At 37.7% G+C, this 18,464-nt stretch overlaps 1 protein-coding gene across 4 annotated transcripts; it reads left to right on the plus strand.

The window, feature by feature from the left end:
- The first annotated feature begins 488 nt into the window (after window positions 1-488).
- Window positions 489-17,624, plus strand: LOC109012858 (pyrophosphate-energized membrane proton pump 3). Of its 4 annotated transcripts, none has more exons than XM_018994709.2 (15): window positions 489-730; window positions 1,284-1,458; window positions 3,327-3,530; window positions 5,633-5,784; window positions 5,892-6,039; window positions 6,115-6,247; window positions 7,203-7,375; window positions 13,123-13,243; window positions 13,365-13,552; window positions 13,778-14,215; window positions 14,319-14,483; window positions 14,580-14,735; window positions 14,885-14,996; window positions 15,998-16,217; window positions 17,011-17,624. In XM_018994709.2, the coding sequence occupies exons 2-15, from the start codon at window positions 1,366-1,368 to the stop codon at window positions 17,108-17,110; spliced, it is 2,403 nt and encodes an 800-aa protein (XP_018850254.1). In that variant the 5' UTR covers window positions 489-730; window positions 1,284-1,365; the 3' UTR covers window positions 17,111-17,624. The 4 variants fall into 4 exon arrangements, with proteins under 4 accessions (XP_018850254.1, XP_018850257.1, XP_018850259.1 ...); XM_018994712.2 differs by having other exon boundaries at window positions 508-526; XM_018994714.2 differs by lacking the exons at window positions 489-730; window positions 1,284-1,458 and having other exon boundaries at window positions 3,454-3,530; window positions 5,640-5,784.
- Window positions 17,625-18,464: the final 840 nt, after the last annotated feature.

The raw sequence follows: 18,464 nt of genomic DNA on the forward strand, positions 1-18,464 counted from the left end.
AACATTAATAATTTTTTACCATAATTGACGTGGTGTGTTGGGTGTATAGAAAATAAGGTTTATAAATATATTTTCACTTTAAAAAAAAATTTGTAAATCCGTGTTCTTGCAGATCCCTGTTGGAATGGAAGTACAGGCGATCTCTTGTGAAAGTTCTCTGTTAGATCATCTGTCTGAAAGTGTAACCAATTGAAATTGTCTGTTTTCTCAAAAAAAAAAAAAAAAAAATGTCTGCAATCCAAGCTGGAAATTATAAGATAAATGATCCCAGAAAATTAGTAGAAACAGAGATGATAATTGGACAGCCGAAGACACGGGAGAGGGACAGTTCATCGTGCACAACAGAGAGTAGCATCGAATGATGGAAAAACACGTCGTAATTTAATGTAACGACATCCTTAAAATACATATTACATACATACGTATGGTTTCCAAAACGAAGAATCTTCATTCGTCATTGACTCACTGTACGTGGGTTCTTTTTTTTATTTAGTCGGGGTCTTGATACCATTGCTAATACTACCAGGTACCAACACTTCCTCTTTCAGATCTAACGGGCGAATTTCTTCCTACTCTTTCTCGTAAACTACCTGATTTCCGTCTCTGCAATATCACTCTCAACGAAACACAGAGAGAGAGAGAGAGAGAGATAAGTCGGAGAAGAAAGAGGGAGATTGCGTTAGTAGCGGTTAACGGCAAACATTGCTCTCGGCGTTTATTGACTGTTAAGGTTGTCTCACGCTCACGTTTTTCTTCTTTCATCTCTCTCTCTCTCTCTCTCTTCTAGAGCTAGAATTCATATATTAGCAGATCTCGAAATTTGGTTCTAGTTGATATTCTGACCTCCATTGGCCGTCTTCACTTCTTGCTGCCTAATCTGTAAGCTAGGATTTGTTTTTCTAAAAAAAACCTGATCTTAGGGCTTCGGTGCCTTTTGGTTTGTGAAATGGTACGGTCCATTTGGTTGCTGAGAAAATTGAGGTTTTAGGTAATGATCCTTTCAATGTAAATAGAATCTGGTATTGGTTGTGGATCAGTTCGTCTGGGCTTTTCATTTCCCATTTTCCGTTCGGTTGCCGGGACGGAAGAAGAAAAAATTGAATTTTATTTGTGTTTTCCCCTATTTTCTGTTTTCTGCGTTTTCTAGAAACTAAAGGGAGCATTCGAATTCTCTTACCGTTGCTGATTTTATTGTTACTATGATAGTTATATATGCGCACACTCAGACTTTACTCATTCCATTATTATAGCTTTGAATTTGGAACTTGCTTTTGCCCCTGCAGAACATTCAAAATTCAGCGACCAAGTTCAGGGGGCGACTTGCCCCAGGTTCGGAGGGTGAATTCAAGCACCCTTCCTTTGGGCATGGATGACGAATTGGAGGACGGTAATCTTGGGCCTTATGCTGACAGGCCAAGGACTTTCCCTAACATGCGTAGTAAAGCTTACAACCCATTGGTGAGGACCTTAAATGTGTAAACTCGTCTCATTCTGAATTAGTAGATGCTCAGTTCTTCCACGGGAATGTACATTTAGATTTTTATCAGTGATTATGAATACAACTCATGTGGCTGTATGAGATCGAACCCATTCCCTTACATTTCTTGTGGTGAACCGAAGTTGTTGTTGCTTTAATATCTGCTCAGTCATAGCATGGGTACGAGTTTTCCTCTTTCTCCATGTAAGGTTCATGCATGCCTTTGCTTCTTCAAGGGGTAGGTCTAGGATTTTGTCTCCTGTGTTGTTGCAGCGAGTTACTTATTGTGCTTTTGATATGTGACTGGTATGATAGGAATCTATTGTGTTATCTGACTTTGAATATCATCCCGGTAAGAGTAATTATTGTAACTTCTATAATACCATATTGCATTGCCAATGACCTGTGTTAAATGGAACTTGCACCCTCCATATGAGTGTGGTGCTGGGTAAGATCATGTGTTCAAGTTCCGTGGAGTCTATGAGTCATATATAAAAGAAAATAAAACCATATTGTGTTATTTGGGCTAATAGGAAACTAGTAGAATGTTGAAAGAGAAGTAGCACTGATCACCTCAAATGAGAAACGAAGTGAAACATGATTAAGATTCGAACTAGAAGAAATATATGAATATGAAATTGACAATATGCATATGTATACTGACACACCCACTTTTATAAACGAGAATTTGTAAGAAAGAGAGGGTAAGACATCCTTGAAGAGTAGACGAGTAGAGAGATAACAAGGGATAATTCAATTGATTGTTCTGAGCACTTCACCCCGTGTTGGAAATTGGCAGCTACTTGCAGCAAACATAAATGAGGATAGGGCTGGCATCTGCTGAGCTTATATTACAGAGACGTGATAGAAGTCACTTAAAAGCATGGTTTGTAAGCTAGGTTTTGAGAGGTGTATTGAGAGAATATACACAAAAGATATGCTAGCTAATTGAAGTTTCCATTCACTTGTAAATTAGGAATAATTTTCCACTTTCTATAATGCAACGCCTAAACAAATTTCTTTGAAGGTTGAGAGCGGTCAATGAATGAGCTTAGAAATTTTTTTTTCAATACTTTACTCCATTGGTTGATTATAATTGATTTTCATGGCATGACTTTTCATGAATTCCTTGTATCACTAAACTAGCATGCTTAGGCGTTGCTCTTGTACATGTCCCATATACCTGGGCTCTTGCCTATTCTTATGATCACTACAATTTTGTTTGCCGATCAAAAAAAAAAAAAAAAAAATGCAATGCCTAAACAAATTTAGAGGAGTGGTGGAACATTAAAAAATTCTCCTCTTCTCTTCTTCCTCCTCCTCCTCTTTTCTCTCTCTTTCTGGAGGAAGCCGTCTCAGAGAAAGGATTTTCAGAGAACGAATCATTCTATTGATGATGCAACTAGGCTCATTGGCTATTGTTTATTCTTTCTGAGTTTGGAGTTGGTGAGTTAATTGTCAGCTTTCCTGGACAAGCATCTAGGCTTCCAATTAAAGGAAGCCTTACATGCCACATCATTGTCTTGAAAGTGTGGATTTGGCCTTCATGAACTTAGATATTTTTTGAGCTTTCTTGGACAGAAGAACAACCTGGTGTTAAATGTAACGGAAATTGTGACTGGTGAAAATGCAAGTTGCTTTCTCTCGATGACAGTGATTGGCCTATGTCAACTTAGTTATCTCTATTTACCTCTGGATGCAGGATTTATTAGATTCTTGTTCATTTAATGTCATTTTATGGAGTTTTTATTGTTATCTTGCTCCATCACATATTGTTTTTTTGTTTGGTTTTTTCATGCTGATCTTCTTTTACCTTGAGTGGATAGAATTAAGTTGTTCCGTTTTGCAGATTTTTCGAATTCTGATGGGAATAAATTTCCGTGTTCTGTTAATACTTCTCTTCTTGGGATTGGGAGTGGTCTTTTACATTGGAGCAAGAACTTCTCCGATCATTGTGTTTGTCTTCTCAGTTTGTATTATGAGCTTTCTTTTGTCAATATATCTTACTAAGTGGGTACTCTCCAAGGATGAGGGTCCTCCTGAGATGGTTCAGGTACATCTATTTTCAATCTCTTTTGCTCATATTGTTATTTTCCTTTTTTCATTTTTTTTTACAGAAATTATTTTTATGGTAGATATTTCTTTTTCTTTGTGGTGGATCATCATGTTTCTATAGCTTCTATTTGCTGTCTATGTGCATGGATGCTACCATTTATCATGTGGGATTGTGATTTCTTTCTATTTTCTGCTTGGAAAAAGATACCATTGACATGTTCGTACAATAAATTTAAAGGATCCCTTTCTGTATTCTTTGTTGTTAGAAAGGGATATTAAGAATAGGGCAAAAATAAAGCGACAGAAATGAAGTGGGAGATATCAATTTGTTTTGTGGCCTGATAGTGATTGGTCTCAAGGACTTGCATTTTGAATAAGCAATGCACAAAACTGGTTGTGTGATATAGTGGATAAGATCAAGACTATGGGTTTGATAAGTTTGGGAGTTGGGTTTTCTGGAAGACGATTGCAGACTTCACACTTTATGACCTTGTGAGTTATGAGTGGTGATGATAGATGTGTTGAATAGTTGAAAACTGATCTACTTTCTTGGGAGCTCACTATGAGATTAAATTAAGAAAAATCTTCAATCCAATTCAAACTGGGTTAAAAATATATCAATGGCGGATGACCTCTTTGTAAAAGTTGAGTTATCCCCACTGTTTTGTTTTGTCAAAATCACTCGATTAACTGGACCATTCATTTAATTTGCTACCAATTCTCATATGACATCCAATCCTATTTGGTGGTGCTTCAGTACGGTTTTGCAGGCGCCATCGTCTATTCACAAGCTTGTGGATCTCGACTTTGGGACTTTTCTATTTATGGACCTCTCTGAATTTGTATTAGCCATATTTATTTTGTTTGTTCAGTGTTCCTTTGCATCTCAAGGAATCATAGATAGGGAAGAAAATTATGTACTAGGTTCCCTACCAAAACATTTAAAACCTTTTGGTCTTCAACACTTGCAAGCATGGTCTTAAATTTTAATAAAAAGGGTAGTGTTGGAGTGCCATTGGGAATTGATGAGCACATGTGGCATCCTTAGAGTTCCATTTACTATGTTTTAGGAGAAGATTCCTGCATTTCTTTTTTTATGAGTAAAGATACCACATTTTATAAAAGCTCTAGGGGCGCAGCCCAAGTTCATTGAGGGTATACAAAGGGGGATGCCTAGTTTAAGGAAGGGAAGGGTAGATGAATTAGTAAAATCCACAGAAGATTCAAAGGAAAAAATTGCTTTTTGCTATGGAAAGGGTGCAATGAGGAGGTGGTAGTCAATATTTTGGAGTGTTGAACGATCATGTTAGGTTCTCTTCTACATTTCTAAATCTCTAAATCCAATATGCAGAAATTAGGAAATCAATTTGAATTTAAATGTCATAGTTGGCAATTTTTTTTTTAAAAAAAAAGACATGTTCTTAATTTTTATTTCATATTTTTTTTAGGAAAATAGTTGCAACATTCCCCTCTTAGTCAAAAAAGAAAAAGATTTGTCTCGTTAGTCATAGGTGATGTGAACTGGGGTTTCAATGGTTTTTGATAGATGGTCAACCTGATGTTCTGTGGCCTAATTCTGAAGGCAAGATCATTAGCTTGGGTAATTGTCGAGGATCAGCATTAATGTTACTGAATAAATAGTTGTACTGAAATTAGCAACTTTGATGCAGGTGGTAATAGGTGCGTGGTCCAGTACCAAGCAAGAGAAAAATACAGAATCTAACATATAATTTTACTTCTATAGTTACTTATAAAAAGAAAAATTTACTTCTATAGGCTGATAGCTTGGGCTAGGTGGTTTTCTAGATCTTATTCATAGATATTTAAAAGAGATTGTGCTTTATGTACAGTGAGTTACATTTGGATTCTTTGTAAGTAGCAATTCTTTACTATACCATAGATGAGAAAATAAGACAACAAAATATGCAGTGATTGCCTTTCTGAACTTGTTGTTTTGTTCTTTTGATTGGTACAATATACACCCACCCTGAACTCACTACCCCAGCTTCTACCTTGTTCTTATGGGTGGGTAAGTGACTTGTGGCTCTGAATTTGAAATTTATCAAGTACTTGCCCTGAGCTTATCATTTCACTTTCTAGATATCAGATGCAATACGAGATGGGGCTGAAGGTTTCTTCCGAACCCAGTATGGGACTATCTCCAAGATGGCATTGTTGCTAGCACTGGTTATCCTGTTCATCTATTTGTTTCGCAACACAACTCCTCAACAAGAATCTTCTGGCCTAGGAAGGTGATAACATAATTTAATATTTGCTATAGAGCACCTTTGTGGGACTAATATTTTTTTTTTATTTCTCCATAATGACACAATTCACAATATTGAATCTGCTGATGCAGGTCAACTTCTGCATATATCACTGTTGCTGCATTTCTTTTGGGGGCTCTTTGTTCAGGTATTGCAGGTTATGTTGGGATGTGGGTGTCAGTTCGTGCTAATGTTCGAGTCTCTAGTGCTGCTAGACGGTCTGCAAGGGAAGCATTGCAGGTTGCCTCCTTTTTCTAGTTCTTTATCTTAAAAACAGTTTTAGATTGATATCATAAATGGAGGTATCATGTGCAGATAGCTGTTCGTGCTGGTGGTTTCTCTGCCTTGGTTGTTGTTGGGATGGCTGTAATTGGCATCGCCATCCTTTATGCCACATTTTATGTTTGGTTGGGGGTGGATTCACAAGGATCAATGAAGGTTACTGATTGTACGTGTTGGGTTCCTTTGTTCCTTCACTTATTATTATAAAGCCTATTGCATCAAATTCATCTCTTTTTTTATGTTTCATAGTATATCAGGAATATGGACTTGAACTTCATTGTGTTATCTTTTTAAGATTGCGGCTTTGCTGCAGTAAAGCCTAGGAGCAACCCCTTGTCAATTTTTTATTTTGACTTTGTCTTTGTGTCTGATTAGCATCATGTAGTTTTATCTGCAGATGCAAGGTATCAGGTACCCCTCTTTAGTGGAACCAAAGCTGGGAAATGGGCTTTTAACTTGGGAGATGGTTTCAAAAGGGGAGGGTGGGCATTCATGTTTTCACAGTTATTGAGGGAACTTATTTAAAATTCACTTGATGCAGTGTTATCACTTATGTGACAGTTAAAAATTTAATTTTTCCAAATTTAATTTCGATGTATTTATGGCCTCTAAGAAATGCTTCATCGATATATATATATGTATGTATCCATATATATTCATATGATTGTATTGTACATCTTGGTCACATGGTATGTATGCATCTAACACTTTATCTTAAGATAATAAGAACGCTATCTCTCAAGGTTTGTGGTGACATTATTTCATATGTTTGCTGTATGGATACTTTTATTTTATTAGCTTATGCAATGAAGAGTTCCAGAAATCGATTGTTCTTTTTTTTTTCAAAAAAAATAAAAATAAAAATCAAAGCTTTACATATGCTGAACTTTTGTCTATACTAAACCATAATTTGACTAAAAGCATGCATTTGATTTTATCTGTTGGCTGTTGTGGCTGTGTACACCTTAGATTTCACAGTTCCTCTAGCCATGTATTTTAGTCTTTTTTTTTTTTTTTTGATAAGTAAAAACTTTATTAAGCACCATGTATATAACTTGTTAGCTGTTGTTTCCATTGTTTTCCGTGATCCAGTGCTTGATGTTAATGTTCTTGTCTTTCAGTGCCTCTTCTCCTTGTGGGATATGGTTTTGGAGCTTCTTTTGTTGCCCTGTTTGCTCAGTTGGGAGGTGGAATTTACACAAAAGCTGCTGATGTTGGGGCAGACCTTGTTGGTAAAGTAGAGCAAGGAATACCTGAAGATGATCCTAGGAATCCTGCTGTGATTGCAGATCTGGTAGTTATCCCTTCCCTTTTATTGATTTTTCCTGTTATTTCCTGTATATTTTACTTTTTGAACTTTTTGTTCTGGGTTCCAATAAAATTTTACTGCCTTTATTGCCTTTATTTGCCTCTACAATGACCGTTATTGATGAAAGTTGGGCTGGAATTAAATTATTAGGTGTATGTTAAAATGTGTACGTCAAAAACTTAAGGTTAAGGTTTGATTTTTCTTATTGCATTATAACTATGTGAAATTGTTCTATGCCTGAATGATTGTTTCATTTTCATGCCACAATGAATTGCATGATTAATTCGCTACTTGAAGTCTTTGTTGAGAAGGTTAGACAATGGTCTTCAGAACTCGCGAAACCGAGTTCTTGCCCGATACACTCCATCGAGCGTCACGGGCTCGGGTTCGCGCCGGACAGGGTACAGACGACGCCGACAGAGTTCGAGGAGCAACAGACGGCGCCGACGGAGGTAGTGGAAGTCGCCGGTGTGGTCTCGCCGGAGGCTTGTGCCCGAAATCCTCTGTTAGGCGTACAACCTAGGGTTCCTTCGGCAGAGGAGAACCAGAGCTTGCGTTTGGGGGAGGCTGGGATGTCTCTCTTTCCAGTGGAAGGGTCGGGGAGACCAGTAGCAGACCTAGAGTTGGCTGAGGTAGAAGAAGATTCTGATGACTTCATGCATTCTGTGGAAGATGAACTTTTCATCCCATGTGGTTTGGAGGATTTTTCTATGGGAAGTGAATTTCAGAATCAGAATAATAAAATGGGAAACCCTACCCCACTAAATTATTATTTTCCAGATCAAGCATCAGATTGGGTTATTCATAAAGCTAAAGAAATTCAACATGTTGTGGGAATTGAATGTGTTGGGTATGAGGAGCAGTTTATAGCCTTGTTAACTGCTATGGAAGCTGGCCATCATCAAGAAAAGAGGGGGAGCACAAAGAAGAGTAGGGAATTAAAAAGATTAATGTGGTCGATGAACTCGGAAGCAAGTTCTAGTAGGAAGAAGGCAAATGGGAAGGGGCTGAATGTTCTCCAATGAAGTCTAAGATTTTATCTTGGAATGTCCGGGGCCTAAACGAGGTAGAGAAGCGTCTTCGGATTCGTCGTCTACTTCGTGAATGGAAAGCGAACATAGTTTGTTTACAAGAGACAAAGTTGAAGATGATTAGTAGGAGGATTATCCGGAGTTTGTGGAGTAATATTTATGTGGATTGGGTATATTTGGCCTCTTCAGGGGCTTCGGGAGGAGTTGTGATAATGTGGGATAGACGGGTAGTAGAGAAAGTGGAGGAGTACATAGAGAGATATATGGTAACGTGTTCTTTTAAAAGTGTATCAGATGATTTCTTGTGGGCATTTGCTGGAGTGTATGGACCTAACTTAGATGTCAATAGAAGTATTTTATGGGATGAACTTGCAGGGGTACAAAGTTGGTGGGACCTCCCATGGTGTATTGGGGGGGATTTCAATGTGGTGCGCTTCCAGAGTGAAAGTTTGGGAAATAGAAGATTGAGACCAGCAAGTCTGGAGTTCTCTGAGTTTATTTTTGATTTAAACTTGGTAGATCTTCCATTAGCAGGGGGTCCAGCTACTTGGTCAAATAATCAGACATGGTCCCGTTTGGATCGTTTTCTGATTTCTTCTGAGTTCGAAAGCCATTTTCCGGATGTATGGCAAAAGCGTTTGAGTCGTATAACTTCGGATCATTGGCCTATTCTTCTGGATTGTGGAGGTGTACGTAACAGCAGAAGGTGTTTTAAGTTTGAAAATATGTGGTTGAAGTCAGAAGGTTTTGTGGAAAGGGTTAAAAGATGGTGGACGTCGTATCAATTTGAAGGTACACCCAGTTTCATTTTTGCAAACAAACTGAAAGCATTAAAAAAGGATCTAAAGGAGTGGAATAAACAAGCTTTTGGAAATGTGGAGGAGAACAAAAATTCCAAATTGATGGAAATTCAGTATTTTGAAAGACTACAAGAAGGGAGGCCACTAAATGAAGAGGAACAAGCACAAAAAGTTTTGTTGGTTGCTGATCTTGAAAGGATAATCTTACAGGAAGAAATCTCATGGCGCCAAAAATCAAGAGCTCTTTGGTTGAAAGAAGGGGATCGGAGTACGAAATTTTTCCATAGAATTGCGAACTCACATAGAAGAAATAATAACATTGAAGTCCTGAGAATTGAAGGGGTTGAGAATAGAGAAGAAGAGGTTATCCAAGACCATGTGGTTGTTTTCTTCAAAAAGCTTCTCACGGAAGAGGTGGGTTGGAGGCCTACGTTAGATGGTCTAGCTTTTGACGCTATTGAACCAGGGGATGTTACCAGATTGGAGAGGGCTTTTGAAGAGGAAGAGGTATTTGAAGTGGTTAGAAAGATGGCAAAAGATAAGGCTCCCGGACCGGATGGCTTCTCTATGGGTTTTTTCCAAGAGTGTTGGGAGGTGATTAAAGCAGATCTTTTGAAGGTATTTCAAGAGTTTTTCTTGTTAGGAAAGTTTGAGAAAAGTCTTAACACGACTTTTCTTGCACTAATCCCTAAAAAGGTAGGAGCCATTGAGATCACAGATTTTCGGCCTATAAGCTTAGTGAATGGTGCTTATAAGATCATTGCAAAAGTGCTGGCAAATCGATTAAGCGAGATATTGGGAAAAATTGTTTCCAAACCACAGAATGCTTTTGTTAAGGGTAGATAGATTCTTGATGCGGCTCTTATTGCTAATGAATGCTTCGACAGTAGACTGAAGATGGGCAAAGCAGGGATTATGTGTAAATTAGATATGGAAAAGGCGTACGATCATGTTAATTGGGATTTCCTTCTTTATTTACTGGGTAGGTGTGGGTTTGGTGAGAGGTGGAAGTCATGGATCAGATGGTGTATTTCTACGGTACGGTTCTCGGTGTTGATTAATGGTAGCCCAGAGGGTTTTTTCCCTAGCTCTCGTGGTTTGAGACAAGGGGATCCGTTATCTCCTCTACTTTTTGTCATTGTTATGGAGGCATTGAGTAGGATGATCTCAGCCTTAGTGTCTAATGGTTCCATCAGTGGTTTCCAGATTGGATCACCGAGTAGGGGTATCACAACTGTTTCTCACCTGTTGTTTGCAGATGACACGCTTATCATGTGTGAGGCTGATCACGCTCAGTTGAGGGCCGTGAAGGCATTGCTGCTGTGTTTTGAAGCAGTTTCTAGCTTGAAAGTGAATTATGATAAATCTGAGTTGGTACCGATTGGAGAAGTTCAAGACATAAGGGATTTGACGGGCATTCTGGGGTGTAAAATTGCGTCTTTACCTATGTCTTACTTGGGATTGCCGTTGGGTATAACACCGAAGTCTCGTATGATTTGGGATACAGTAATTGAAAAAGTAGAAAGGAGATTAGCAGGGTGGAAGAGAATGTATTTGTCGAAAGGGGGTCGGACTACTTTAATCAAAAGTACACTTTCCAACCTTCCCACCTACTTTTTATCTTTATTTCCTATACCGGCAAGTGTGGCGGGTAGACTTGAGAAGTTACAGAGAGGCTTTCTGTGGGGGGGCTTGGGAGAGGAGTTTAAATTCCACTTAGTTAAGTGGGAGATGGTATGTCGGCCTATCTCCAATGGCGGTTTGGGTGTCAGAAATTTGAGAGTTTTTAATCGGGCTTTACTAGGCAAATGGTTGTGGAGATATACCAAGGAACCAGAGGCCTTATGGAAGTCGGTGATTGAAAGCAAATATGGTGATCTAGGGGAGCGGTGGTGTACCAGAGAAGTGAGAGGAACAGCGGGCAAGGGGTTATGGAAATACATTAGAAGATGATGGGAGGTTTTCCAGCGATACACTAGATTGCACTTGGGGACAGGTGTCAAGATCAGATTTTGGAAGGATGCATGGTGTAGTACCAGTGTACTTTTAGATCTGTTTCTGTCTCTTTTCTTGATTGCAAGTAACAAAGATGCCACAGTGGCGGAAGTTATGGAAGTCTCAGTCACAGGTAGAAACATTCATTGGAACATCAACTTCAACCGGGCGGCACAGGATTGGGAGATGGGAAGTTTTGTAGAATTTTATAGCCTCTTATATTCTGTTCGACCGAACATTCAGCAGGAAGATGAGATGTGTTGGCATCCTGCAGAGAAAGGAGTATTCTCAACTCGCTCTTTCTATAAGGTTCTCACACAAGAACTGGAGATACAGTTTCCTTGGAGAAAGCTTTGGCGCCATAAGGCTCCTCCCAAAGCCTCTTTCTTTGTGTGGACAGCGTCTTTGGGTAAGATACTCACTACGGATAATCTAAGAAAGAGAAGGATAATTATTGCAGATTGGTGCTGTATGTGTAAAAGAGGGGGTGAGACGGTAAATCACTTACTTCTACACTGTGAGATAGCTAAGACTATTTGGGATGAGGTGTTTAAAAGGATGGATATGGCGTGGGTGATGCCGGAAACAGTTTTGGATGTATTGGCTTGCTGGAATTCTATCCGGGGGATGAGACAGATTAAAGCAGTGTGGAAGATGATCCCTACCTGTATTATGTGGTGTCTATGGCAGGAACGAAATGAGAGGACTTTTGAAGACAAAGAGAGATCTGTGGAGGAGCTAAAATTGTTATTTTTTAAAACTCTTTGTACTTGGGCCATTGCTATAGACTTAAATGGCATGGACCTTCATGAATTCCTAGTTTCCAACATGCCTTCATAAACAGGGCATTTTCTTTGTATCATGTTACTTTGGTAATTCAATAAAGTCTTATTTTACTTATAAAAAAAAAAAGGTTAGACAATGGTAGTCTTCTTACAATTTTCCAAGGCACCCTCCAAACTTAAGGTATCAGAAAGGGATTTAAAGGTTTGGAGCGAATAGACTTTAGGTAATGTAGTTCAGCAGGTAAAGTTCCTTATGGAAGAACTAAAAGCTGTGGGAGGTGTGGCGACCTGGAGCAGGTTACACTATCAGAGGAGATATGCTGAAGGCAGAAGTCAAGGTCTCTTTGGTTATAAGAGGGCGACGAATGCGCATAGTTTTTCCATAGAGTGGACAAGTCTAATCAGAGAAACAATATTATTGAGATGCTCTTGCTTAATTGCTCCATCTCTATTGAACAAGAAGGGATTGAGAGTCATATTGTGCAGTTATATGATAGTTTGTTGAAGTCAAGTTCTAAGCTTGATGACCAAACTTTTGAATTTATTGGGGAGGAGGGGGCCTCGGGGCCTGAGTGACCTTTCAAGGAGATGGAGGTTCTTAAAGTTGTGAACGGTGAAAAAGCTCCGAGCGCAGATGGCTTTTCATGGCTTTCTTTGAATTCTATTGGGATGTGAACAAAAAGGATATTCTTCAAGTTTTCACGATATTCATGCCAATTGTAAGTTTGAAAAAGTATTATGCCTGTTTGATTGCTCTCATACCGAAGAAACTGGTGGCTGTGGATGTCAAAAATTACAAATCTATTAGTGAGCAGGGTTTTCAAGACATATATCTAAAGTTATTGCTCATAGATTGCGTATAAATGAAAGAGAATTCCAATTATAGTTGCATATTTATAAGCATTGATAAGATTTCTTAGGGATTATAAGTTGGCATACCCCAAAACCAAGGGGATGTGGTTTAATCCTTTCTCTCTTTGGTCGAGAACTTTGAAATTGAAGAAATTTGCAGATCATAACTTTCTAGCTTCTACTCTCTTTCTTTGGGTTATCTACATCCTTGTTGGTTGTTTAGACACATTAATTTTTGCAATCTACTCATAAAAAATTTTGCAATCTAGGTTGGAGATAATGTGGGTGATTGTGCAGCTCGAGGTGCTGATCTTTTTGAAAGTATTGCAGCCGAAATAATTAGTGCTATGATACTTGGGGGAACAATGGCTCGGCATTGTAAAATTGAAGGCAAGTAGTGTCTGAGTATATGTTACTTTGTGTACGCACACATGCACACACACAGTTGTGAGTGTGTGCATTTGTGTGTATGTGTTAAATTGGCTCATGCATGGCCCATTTTTTTGTGCAGATCCATCGGGTTTCATCTTGTTTCCTCTTGTTATTCACTCTTTTGACCTTGTGATTTCATCTGTCGGAATACTTTCAATCAGGGGTAAACGGGACTCTAGCTTGAAGTCTTCTATTGAAGATCCAATGGCAATTCTTCAAAAAGGATATTCTCTCACAATAGTGTTATCTGTTCTGACATTTGGTTTGGTAATATTTTATCTACAGTTACAAGTTTATTTTTAAAACTTTTTTACTTCCCCATAATTGGTTAGGATTCTAATTAACAATTTTCTTTTTCACTATTCTTATCATTTGTAAACATTCTGGCTTTAAATCTAAAATTTTAGTAGTGTTGGAGACAACATTATTTTTGCTTTTGATTTGTTTGCATTCTGATTCATGATTCTATTGGTGGTTTTAAATACTCTACAGTCCACACGTTGGTTGCTTTATACTGAACGAGCTCCTTCTGCATGGTTCAACTTTGCCTTGTGTGGGTTGGTCGGTATCATTACTGCATATGCTTTTGTTTGGATCACCAAGTACTATACTGACTACAAGCATGAGCCTGTACGTACATTAGCTCTTGCAAGCACCACTGGTCATGGGACTAATATAATTGCTGGAGTCAGTTTGGGCCTGGAATCAACAGCTCTTCCTGTTCTTGTCATCAGTTTATCTATTGTTTCAGCTTTCTGGCTGGGTCATACATCCGGACTAGTGGATGAAGATGGAAACCCAACTGGTGGGCTATTTGGAACAGCTGTAGCAACAATGGGAATGCTCAGCACTGCTGCCTACATTCTAACCATGGATATGTTTGGTCCAATAGCGGATAATGCTGGTGGCATTGTAGAGATGAGCCAGCAGGTAACCCTTGAGTTATGAATTATTTAATAATTAGACTTGATTGATGAAAAATTGTTGTGTTTTCCCCTCGAACTCATCTAAGCATATATCATTTTTCTCGCAGCCAGAAAGTGTTCGAGAGATCACTGATGTTCTTGATGCAGTAGGGAACACTACAAAAGCTACCACCAAGGGATTTGCCATTGGTTCTGCGGCACTTGCATCTTTCCTTCTGTTCAGTGCTTATATGGATGAGGTAGCTGCATTTGCTCAGGAACCTTTTAAACAGGTACAGCTTAACATATTTCTGCTATTAGTTAATCGCTTCTGTTCCAAGTGCTATTGCATACTGTCTTAAATTCTGCTATTTGAAATTGGCTTTTAGGTTGATATTGCTATTCCAGAAGTTTTTGTCGGTGGATTGTTGGGCTCGATGCTTATTTTTCTATTCAGTGCATGGGCCTGTGCTGCGGTTGGCCGAACTGCTCAGGAGGTTGTTAATGAAGTTAGGAGACAGTTTATTGAGAGGCCTGGTATAATGGTGAGCATAAGTTTGCTTAGTATACTTGGGCCTTTATCTATTTTATGCTCGATAAAATTTTGTTTATCGATCAAAAAGTTTGTTTAGCAATGCGTGCCTTGTTCTTTAGTTATTTGTTTTAAGTGATGCATTGTTTTTACTTGCTGCAGGACTACAAGGAGAAACCAGATTATGGTCGTTGTGTTGCTATTGTAGCATCTGCTTCTCTGAGGGAGATGATAAAACCTGGTGCTTTGGCTATTGTTTCACCTATTGCTGTTGGTGGGTTGGCTGCTCTTGTTCTCATTGTTGCCTTTGTCCAGAGTTTCCATGCACATCAATATTTTTTCATTGCTGTCACAAATGTTTTAGAAAGGGAAATAATGAATGTTTAGTTTGTGTTCACAGTATTGTGGAAATAATGTATTGCACCGTTCTGATAAGAAAAATGCAAAAAGATCAAATTTCACGATTCGTGTAATTGGTGCTTTTAGATGGGTTGGGCAACATACTTCTGCAATATTTATTGAAGATTACTGTTGGCTTTACTTGGTGTTACATTTGTGGATGCATTATGAGCCAATATTGTAAGAGCTTCTGCAATGTGATTCATATATGGCTGACAAGATGTTTTTAGTTGATATTAATCTTTTTATTTTTAGGCATTTGTCGGCAGATGCGCATAGCAACCCATCCATATCTGTGTCTCGTTTCGCAGTTCAAACTGAATACCGTGGGATTTAATGACATATCTACACATTCTTTGACGTGAGAATGTTCCAATCTACTATTTATAACCATTTGTTGTCGTTGTTGTTTCTATTATTGATATTGTTACTATTACTACCAGTTTAATTGTTATATCTACTCCCTCCTTTTTAAAATGGATGGGGTGCTTTTCTTTTTGCATTGTCCTATGTGGATGTTTCTAAACATCAAAGTATTTATCAATTCCTTTTCTCCTATTAGCCTTAAATTTAAACTCATCTCTTTTCAAATTTGAACTCTCTTTTTCACTTTTCCCCAATAATAGTAATAGTACCATGTGATTGAATTAGCAGTTGCAGTAGTGGTTGTGGTGACTGCAGCGTTATTTTAAAATAGAAGTGTTGTATGACCACTCAAGTGGTCCATATGTTCAAAAGCATATTTTTAATATTTTTTGTGGTGTACTACCTATTTAGTGACTCGTCTTTTGCATATCTGTTGTATCTGTTGTATCTGTTTATGTTTATATCTTATATAGTGAAGGACTCATTGAAGTTTGTTCTTATCACCTGCAGGTTTCCTGTTTCGGATTTTGGGTTACTATACTGGGCATCCTCTACTTGGGGCTAAAGTTGTGGCTGCTATGCTGATGTTTGCCACAGTTTCTGGAATTCTTATGGCCCTTTTCCTGAACACAGCAGGTGGAGCCTGGGATAACGCAAAGAAGTACATTGAGACAGGGGCTCTCGGAGGCAAAGGGAGTGAGTGTCATAAAGCGGCAGTTACAGGAGATACGTAAGTCTTGTTGATGTTCTCTTTTTTTTGCTGTTCTTGCCACGCTTTGGTTGCCTTTGTAGTTACAGAAATAGGATATTCTGTGTCTCCTTCTGCATGAATTGGTGCCTCATTTCCTTGTTTCTGACTGGTGGAATCTGGTATACTGCGTCCCTTTTGTGTCTATATTCTACCATTTGTGCTTTTTATTGTTCATTAGAAAATTCAAGTAAACACCAAAAATTAGGTACCTATAAAAAAACATCTAAAGTTATGTAATAGTTTCCGTATTTGGTCAACTGGGAAAACATGAATCAGGCTGCCCCCCTACCCTGAAAAAACAAAACAAGAAGTTTTTTATTTTATTTTATTATGGTTAATAATTAAGAGGAAAGAAATACTGGTAGCATGAGACCTATAAAACTCAATTATGAATATGTTCTGGTCATGTGGAAGTTAATTACCTAAAAAATGTGTTGCTAACACATGGAGTTAAAAAGGTTCATGATATTTTAATAGCAGTGTGTACTGCGTTTATTTTTTGCCCCAATGTTCTTGTACTCTGCACCCTTGATATCAGGCTTTGCAAAATACTATAAGAAAAAGGAAATTGAAGTATAATGCTTATTTGATCAAGAAATAGGTTCCTTGAGTTGCATACTGGATATCAAGTCTCTACAATTTGTAGGCCTAGTCTGACCAGATTTTTTTGCAGGCTTTTGTTTTCAATATAATGCGGATTACTTAATGATGTTCCTTCCATTGTAAATTTGTAATCTTATTACTTATTAGCTACACTTTACCTTTCCTGCAGTGTGGGAGACCCGTTCAAAGACACAGCTGGACCTTCCCTTCATGTCCTCATAAAGATGCTTGCGACCATTACGCTTGTCATGGCTCCAATCTTTCTGTGAGATTTGTTTTTAACTATATCCTGTTGCAATCTCACACCCCCTGTGGTCTCACCAAAGTATGGCACCCATTTCCCTTGAATACATAGATACTTTGCAAATATAATGGTAGGTATTTTCATGGATATCAAGGGTGCCTGATTTTCGGTTATACAAATTTTCTCGCGTGCTTAATACAAATAAGACCTGTTTAATTTACTGCTCCTGTTTAGTGTCAAATTGTTACTACAAAAAAATACATATCGGTGTATGTATTGAGTTATTAATTTCCCATGTTTAATTATTTTTTCTTTTTTGGTTGCTTGACCAGAATGGAAATGATGTATATCTAAAGCCTTGTAACAGGCGGACACTCCTCTGGGGAGGTGGATTTGAAACTTTTTGTTTATGGACTTCATCTTTCCTCACTTTTTTTCTTCTCAAATTACTCCCCTTAAAAGTGTGAATCATTATTTCGTGAGATTGTAAGATCTTCTTCAACATATCTTGAATTGGAGATAGAAAACCGTTGGGACAATGTGACCTTTTCCTTTGCCTCTTTTATTTGTACTCCAATTTATGTAGCTGCTGCTGTCTCTGTTGTGAAGATTTTACTAGGATTCAATGCAGTAGTTTAGGCTGTTAAACTTGTTGCAGGCAACAAGAACCAAATCTATTGCATTTTGCACATAGCGAATGTGGTTTTTTAATGAATAATACTGGACAGAAAAGTTACTGCTTTCCATTGAGAGACTTGTACTAGAGTCATGAGTTGTTCTAAAGCTGGCTGATGTGTCTTTGTATTATCAAATCAGAAATTACCTTTTCCACTTGGTGGCTACTTCAAACATTTTTCTCTGCAAGCAAATGAAGAGAATCTTTTCCTTTCTTTTGTTTATTTTCTGGTGTCACGTTCATTCACATTGGGACCTTTTTTTCTTTTGGTATTATGATGATTATAGATGGTGTATATGGCACATTCCCTTTTGCGCCAATACATTTCGTGTCCCTTCATCCCCTTGAAACCACCATTTTTATTTTTCAATGTCCCCCTTGAAACTATCTTAGGTCTGACATAGAAATAGTTTTATCTCAAATTTTTACAAAATATAATAAAAAAATTCAATTTTTTCAAATATTAAAATAATATTAATATTAAAAAATAATATTTTATTAAAATTTTAACTTTTGTTTAAAATTATCTCATTTTATTATTCAAATTCAAGCCTCGTTTGCTTTCAAGACTTAAATTCAAAACTTTAAAATTTTTGAAAACCTCTTATTTCATTATTACAATTTTTTTAAATTTTTATATAAAATAAAATAAATAATTTAATTTTTTAAAATTTAAAATAAAAATAATATTAAAAAATGTATT

This window comes from Juglans regia, chromosome 7 (assembly GCF_001411555.2).
Source record: "Juglans regia cultivar Chandler chromosome 7, Walnut 2.0, whole genome shotgun sequence".
In the NCBI taxonomy this organism is placed as follows: Eukaryota; Viridiplantae; Streptophyta; class Magnoliopsida; order Fagales; family Juglandaceae; genus Juglans; species Juglans regia.